The sequence below is a fragment of the Sciurus vulgaris genome (assembly GCF_902686455.1).
Source record: "Sciurus vulgaris genome assembly, chromosome: 7".
Classification (NCBI taxonomy): Eukaryota; Metazoa; Chordata; class Mammalia; order Rodentia; family Sciuridae; genus Sciurus; species Sciurus vulgaris.
In genome coordinates this window covers 59308658-59316277 of record NC_136467.1, presented here as the reverse complement: position 1 = coordinate 59316277, position 7620 = coordinate 59308658, and the positions used below count along the sequence as shown (strand labels likewise).

The 7620-nt window shown below is 41.2% G+C and overlaps 1 protein-coding gene across 2 annotated transcripts in view; it reads right to left on the bottom strand.

The window, feature by feature from the left end:
• Window positions 1-1369: 1369 nt before the first annotated feature.
• Window positions 1370-7620, bottom strand: part of POPDC1 (popeye domain cAMP effector 1) — a 32495-nt gene continuing 26244 nt past the window's right edge. For both annotated transcript variants that reach the window (XM_079149052.1, XM_079149050.1), the window contains exon 8: window positions 1370-2219. In XM_079149052.1, the coding sequence (XP_079005178.1) occupies window positions 2095-2219 (125 nt within the window). In that variant the 3' untranslated portion in view covers window positions 1370-2094. The remainder of the gene's footprint in view (window positions 2220-7620) is intronic.

The window sequence follows — 7620 nt, the reverse complement described above, 5'->3', positions numbered from 1 at the left end:
GCCCCCCTCCCCCCCCCACACATACCTTAGCAAAACAGTAAACTTTTTTTTAATATCACCTACTTTTAGCAATGTGCTTTTAAAACAGATTTGTTCCCAGCACTATAGAAAATAATCTGCCAACACAACCAGGCTGTTCACTAGAGATGACCTTCTCTGCCACATGGGGTTAACAAAGTGAGATAAGCTGGCCAGAAGATGGGTCAGTGTAAGAAAACTCCAAGTTTCCATGGGTCTATGGAATATTTAAAATGTAGCTGCAGCAGAATCTAAAATTACTTTGTCCTTAGGGAAGGATGTCCTATCTAATTACTCTGCAGAGTGATTTTGTAAATTGGCATGTGTAAACTAAAGGGCTACCTGACCTCACTCCAGTGATTAAAGGAAAGCTACCATAACATAGTTGTGTGTGCATTCAGGTCATAAAGAGATGGTTCAATCTAATAGATGGTTCCAATCTTAAAGCCAAGGCCAAGGATTCCATTCACCAATGCTTCATTTCTCCAAAATAAATTCTTAACTTAAAACACCAAAGACTGCTGTACTAGTAAAAAGAAGTCAGCCCTTTCACTCTGACACGAATGGGCTAGTATTTGATAAAGGTGTCAGGAGCTGAAGGACACAGCGGGAGCGGTAAATGTCCGTGAGGAGTGACCTAACATGTAAATTTAACTCAAATGAAATACTAAAATGTCTAGCTTCAAATAAATGGATGTGGGAAAATGAGGTGGCCCTGGACTGGCTCATTTCTTTTACTTGCCTAACAGAAGTCATCTCATGGCAAGGGATACTTCTTTGGGCTTGGTTCACCTGAAGCTAATTTCACTTGGAACTTTGCTTAGCTATTTAATGTGACAGGGGACTGACTCACAGATGGTTCTAGGGGGTAAGAAAAAATAAACATGAACGGGACACAACCAGTATAGTCAATCAACAGGCCTCACTCAACTGAGTGGCCTGGCCACATGCCACAGCCATAATGACCAGACAGAATAAGCAAGACCAGTCAAACACCACTGTTGCCTGAAAGATGATGTTAGTGGAAAGGCAAGATCTGGAATGAGGGCCCTCACAGTGATATCTAGGTTGGGCATCCATGGCATGACCTGACTGAGGTGAACCACACATCCACAGCTGCATTCATGTTCACAGCTCTGGTACTGAGGACCTGCCCTTCAGGGAACAATATGACACTCCAAAAGCAGGCCAAAAAACGAAGCCGACCTCCACCACCTCATCCTGTGAACCTTGCTAAGCCACTTGGCTCCCCTCACTTCCCCACAGGTACAGTATTTCCACGTCTAGTGGTTTGGGGCAAGATGGCTCCAGATTGCAAGGAGCCTGAGTTTAGCTGAACGTGATGCTGTGCTCAGAAATGCTTTTGTTTATTATCATTCCAGCTTCAGGTTTCAGACCAGCAGATAGTGGCATAATATAAGGGCAATATGAGTACACTCAGATGAGTCTGGTCATTATCAAGCTATTTACAGTGCCCAAATAAGTAAGGTGATCTAGTGGAGGAATACTTCTGGCCTGGGATAAAAAGAAAACCAGTCGAATCATATCTTTCTTTAAAATGTCCCATTAAAAAAAAATCAATTGAGCAAAGCAGAAGATTCCCTGCTTTTTAATGTTACCTTAGCCTTAATTTCAAATTATAATTATAATTATATAATTTAAAATTATCAAATGGACAACCTGTTTTAGATTTGCCTTGGTAGAGAAAAAAATTCTCCATGGGGAAAATAAGCTGCAACTTGGAAAAATTAAGTGAAAAAGCATTTGCATTGACTAAGCCCTCTGATTTTAACAGTTAAAACAATACTCTACTGTAGCTAGAAAATACTGTGAAAATATCTATCTCAAAATAGAATGAGGTTGAGTACCGAAGGCTCAATAAAACTTGAAAAAGCTGACGAATAAAAAGGACAGGAAAAATGACTTTTCTGTCTTTGATCCTTCCTCACTTTCCTGCCCTCAGACTGTGCCAGCCTGGGTGCAGTGAAGTCAAATAATCTAAAAGCCATGGAAAAGTGCTGGTATTTTATCAGGATCTCTTCGGGACAGTTTCCATCTGGGTAACCTGAATTCTGATCAAGGCAGATGATGAACTTTAAATGTGTTTGGAGACACTGGTTCAAAGACCTCGTCATCATCTTCTACCCCTTCCTCTATGGGCTTCATCTTGGCAGAAGCTCGCTGCTGTGGGGAAGACACGTCTGTGGAGAAAACACAGAAAGGAAAACAGCTGAATACACAACCTGCCCCAATGGTGGTGGGATGTGTCAACCAGAAGCCCCCACTAGAAAAAAAACAAAAACCAAAATACAAAAAAACTCCAGAGGAATCAATGGCTACTGTGAGGAGTACAGTGTCCTTAAATTTAGCATTTCAACAAAGCAAGTCAAGAATGAGTCAAGAATGGGAACAGATGTGGAATAGATTTCCACCACATGTGCTTAAATGATATGAGCTTCTTAAACAGAGATAGTGCCCCATCCAATGGCTATTTAGGACTCGGAATACATTTTCCTAAAGTCAACATGGTGATTGGTGTCCAGGACTGACCTTTGAAAGTTGATTTAATTCTTAATTTCCCTAAAGAATAGGTCTATTCCTAAGCTATGGAATTTAACTCCATCTGTACTATCACCTAAAGTATGTTTCTTGCCACCTCTGGTCCAGCCATTCCCTGGACTGAAAGGGAAAGGGAGAGTCAAGCCATCAGGAGGGAAGACGCTGTGGAAAATGAGCTCAATTAAAATGGTCCAAGAACACAAACCTGCCACAGAGTTCAGTGTGCAAAGTTCTCAGGCAAATTATTATCCTTTTCCACTCAAGTGACATCAAACACAACTTTAATTCACAAGTCTACTCAAATGGCAATTAATACTACCTGTGTGACCTTGGGCACCACTTAGTGCCTCGATTTCCTTATCTGTGAAACAGGAATAATAAGAACAGTATCTACTTCAAATGGTGATTATGTGGATTAAATGACAATATTTGTAACGCTCTTAGGTCATACCTGGGATATAATAATCACTTTGTAAATGTTTGTAAGAATATAACATTGAATAATATTGTCCTTGGAGGAAAGTGATACAAATAAGGAGAATATTTGTCAAAACTCATCATTGCCCATAGAAATGTCAATACAGGAAATGGGATTTGTGCTCAGTAGGGGTTTGTGTTTATGGTCTCAGCTGTCCTGAGGGCAACAAAATTGTCTTTGCAATAGCATGGTTTTCATCCTATTCCTACCTCAAGTTATGATCAAGTTTCATAAAATAATAACTTGGGCTGAATATTTGTGATCAGATAAATCCTTAAGACACACAAGATGGCATGTCTCAATCAAATCAAAACATAGAGCATTTAGACAGAACTGAAAATCCACATAACAGAAACCTGCTCCATTTATTTTGTCTGAGAAAGTGGGGCTAATTAGTCTGTAGTTGTTAAGCCTGTTTGTCAAACCAAACAAGGTAACAGTCTATAGTATATGAAGGCTGGTATCCACCTTGGAGCCAAAATGGTATCTGACCCTCTTAACTACTTCACTTATCTTTGCATTTTTTTCAGAAAGAAGAAAAAGTAACTTCTAGTTATTTGTGGTGGTGGGGGGGGGGTACTGAATCCAGGGCCATGGCCATACTAGACAAGCATTTTACCACTGAGCTACACCCTCATAACCCTTGTGTTTTAATATAATTGAAAATGGTCAAGTGAAGACTTCACAAGAACTTTCAGTTTTTCTGTGAAAGAATTTTCTTCTGTTCCCACAACATTTGTTTGGGCAAAACAGTCATGGTACTTATATATAACATTAAAAGGATAAGAAGAATCTACAACCCTAGAGGTAGTATCCAGGGGTCTCCAAGGTGGGCCTCTTTGCCCCTCTGGTCTAAGCTCTTGGAAATTCACTGCTCTCTAAAGCCACCCCAGCCTTTCCCTCTTTTCTTGCTTTTCTCTCCACCTCTTATCCTTGTCACCAAATTCCTAACCAGATATTCCTCAAGACGGGGCTCCTTGATGGGGTTCCTTCATATGCAATCCTAACTCCCCCCCGCACCCAGGGAGCTTCTAGATCATTTCCACATCGCATTGTGGTGACAGTATTTGCTTCTTTCCTTTACTGGAAAGCAAGCACCTTGAAGGCTGTAAGATCTTCTCTCCTGCAGCCTCACAGAGGTACCCCATACAAAGCCAAGGATATCATAATTAAATACACATAATGAAAAAAGTCCCTCCTCTGAAACACCACATGGGGAATTCCAGAAGCTGATGCTGAGGATGTGGGAAACATACATGGCCAACATGTTTAATCTGGGACAGGCCAAGCCCCAAATCACTGGCCTTGCTCATGTGCAGGCAGGCCTCAAGTCCTGGCAAAATCTATCTAGGAAACCTCACCCTATTCTGCATCATTCCCCTTCATGCAGTGATTTGAACCCTGGAAATATTTCCTGAGCCTCTTGTTTTGACTACCATGCATGTGACTTCTGTCTGCATTGTACCAGAGGCCAGGGAATGGGCTATACACTTGAGGCTGAGTGACTATCCCTCACTGCTGTTGAAGGGAATCACTTTCACGTAACTGACTTAACGCTGCTTACAGCATGGCCAAGAGCTCTGTCTTCTCAAGGAAACATCGATAAGGCTTAACAGTGCCATCAACTTGCTAAAACATTTTCATGTAGTCAGCAAAAAGAGTCGGAGAGTCAGCAAGGTGCTAGATTCTGGGTTAAATAGTCCTGGATCAGATCCCAAAAACGGATCAGACCTGGTCTCTCCTTTCCCTTTATTTCTCAAGACTCAAAATGCTTTTCAGAGCAATTCATCCTTATCATGTCTACACTATTATTTCTGTTTTACACTCAGAAGCTAAAGCAAGGACAACCTGAGGAAGAAAACAGAAGGAAGGCTGCTATGGATGATTTCATTTCTCATGAGGGGGAGTGAGCTACTCAGACAAACCAGGTGGCTTTAACAGCCTGGCAAGATTTAATTTTTCTACAAAATTCTGAGAATACTCAATTCACTTTTACTTCAGACTCTGTGTCTGAGTTAAAGCCTACAAACTTTACAGGTCCCAGGCCTCAACAATACTGCTTGGATGTGCTTCTTCCACCGTGGCAGACGCAAGGAACAAGGCCTGACTGGTAGCTGCCAGAAGCTACCCAGTGCGTCTGGGCTGCCTGGCCCCTTGCTAGGAATCAGAACCACAAAGGGTGTCCACTCTTTTAGCCATGTCATTCTGGGCCTCATGTAACAGATGCGATGTTAACAGCCAGGAAAATGAAAAGACCACCTGGTCTGACCTAGGAATTCAGGACAGTGATACTAGCAGAAAGGCCAGCTTTGAAGAACCAGAAGCTTACTCAGCACCACTAGATGTGTGCTATTCTCTGACCCCACCAGGAGACCTCCTTGTTCAATAGATAGGTCATCACTACACAGCTGGAAATGATTTCCTTGCCCCCTAATAATACAAAACCAATTTGGAGTATAAACAGGAAAATGAGATAGTATCACACTGCAAGGAAACTAGCTCACATTTCATAAGTTGAACCTCAATACATTCCTTCTAGAAGTTTGCCTGGTTTTTCATTAATTTTATGCACTGAAGCATCATCAGAAATTTGTCCTGAAGGCCCAACCACCTTACGGAAATGTGAAATGAGAGGAAGAAATGGAGCTTGTCATTAGTGCCTTTTACATTACTTTTGCCCTTCAAGGACCTTACTAGGATATCCATGACCTCTGAATAATGCTTTACTTTTCATTTACTCTAAATTCTAGAGAGGCAAAGAATTCCATTTCCATAATTTTCTAGAAAACTGATTATTAAATTCTATTAAAGCTACTTTTACATTTGGGAGACAGAGGTGGTTAACTATATCCTGTAGCATTTGTTAAGATCAAGAAGAGATAATTTTAGCTAAAAGCAAAAAATAATTATAATTTTCTTCCAATTTGCTAGACTCTGGCTTCTAATTAGCACAGTTTATTATAACAGCACATGAAATATATAGTTTCAGACTGAATTGTACTCCACACTTATATGGTGTGAAACTGTTAAACAGTAATGTCAAGAGCTACTGTTGCTTGGGCCATGTTTCATATTACACCAAGTAGCAAAAAATAACATCTGCCCCATCCTTTCTCGAAGATACCAGCGCACAGAGAAGGTGCAGCCAGTGGAGCCACACTGGTCTCTGAGCTGATGTCATGTTCCCAGTATGCCCAGGTGACAGAGAAAACTAGCACTGGCTGCACTCTGGAGGGCCAGAAAGAATCAAAAGTGTAGGCTTTGAGAAAATGTGGAAGACTAGCATCTAATTAGCAGTAAAAGCCCTGAATCAAAAAGAGGAAATCTGCTGTTCCAGATGGGTGGGTGACAGCACTATGGCACCCAAGAGGGGATCAGACAGGGACATCAGGGTCTCTCCTCAACAGACTTGTTAGGACAGCGGCTGCTGCCTGCTCCTGGCTGAGGACAGGAGGTTGCCATGAGGCCCCCCTGCATGCCCTCCACAGTCCTTGCCTGCAAGTACAAACCAGGCAGTGGAAGGTTGGGCTCAGGGACCCCGCACAGCCTTCCCTGTCTTCCTGAGTTAAGAGGCCACAGACTCTTTTTATACATGAACCAGAGAGAAGGGAACAGTCAAAACCATGGTATACAGAGTAGGAAAAAGGCAAGAGACATTTCCCTTTTTCAGAATTCTGTCCCTTCTAAGCTCATTTCTGCTTCACTGAGCTTGTAATTACATGAAGGTCTGAGGTCCTCTTCTAGGAAGTAAAAGCAAACATATTTTTCATTCTCAAATCCACAATGAAAGTCATGCCTACTCCTGAGGATTAGTAACCTACCTCAAATCAGAGCTGCAAACAAGCAGCATGATGTGAAGGTTGTCAAATGACTTCTTTCGGTACAAGAAACACTTTTTAAAAAGGAGCAATGTAAAGTTCTAAGATTTTTTTCCCCCCTACCCTGTTAACTTTGATGACATTTTCTTCATTCCTTTCAGAGTGTTATTATTTTTATTATGTTTAACCATCTGGCCAATAGCTTTAGCAAGTAATTAAAAACCTTATAAGGGTTTAGAATTTTAATTAGGTTATACAATTTTTGATGAATGAGGATGGGGAAGAATGTAATGACTTCTTAGCTAGAAAGAATTATCATCCTTTTTCTTGCTTTTGCCTATTTGTATCACATTTCTTTTTTGTCAGTGGAGGAGGGTCTTGTGCATACTAAGCAAGTGCTCTCCCATGAGCTAGAGCCTCCTAAGACTATTTGCCTTTTAATTGAGTTTGACATGAAGCTTTTTGAACAATAATATTGAAAGGTAGCTATTGCCTTTACACTTAATTTTCTTTAAATAGACTCAGCACCAGCACTGAGGAACTCAAGCAAACCAGGCAAAAAATTAGAGTGATGGCTGGGTGTACTGGCACACACCTGTAATCCAGCAACTTGGGAGGCTGAGGTGGAAGGATTGAAAGTTCAAGGCGAGCTTCGGCAACTTAGCAAAACCATTTCAAAATAAAAAGTAAAATTAAAAAAGAGCCAGGGATGTAGCTCTGGGGTACAGCTCTGAGTTCAGTTCCCAA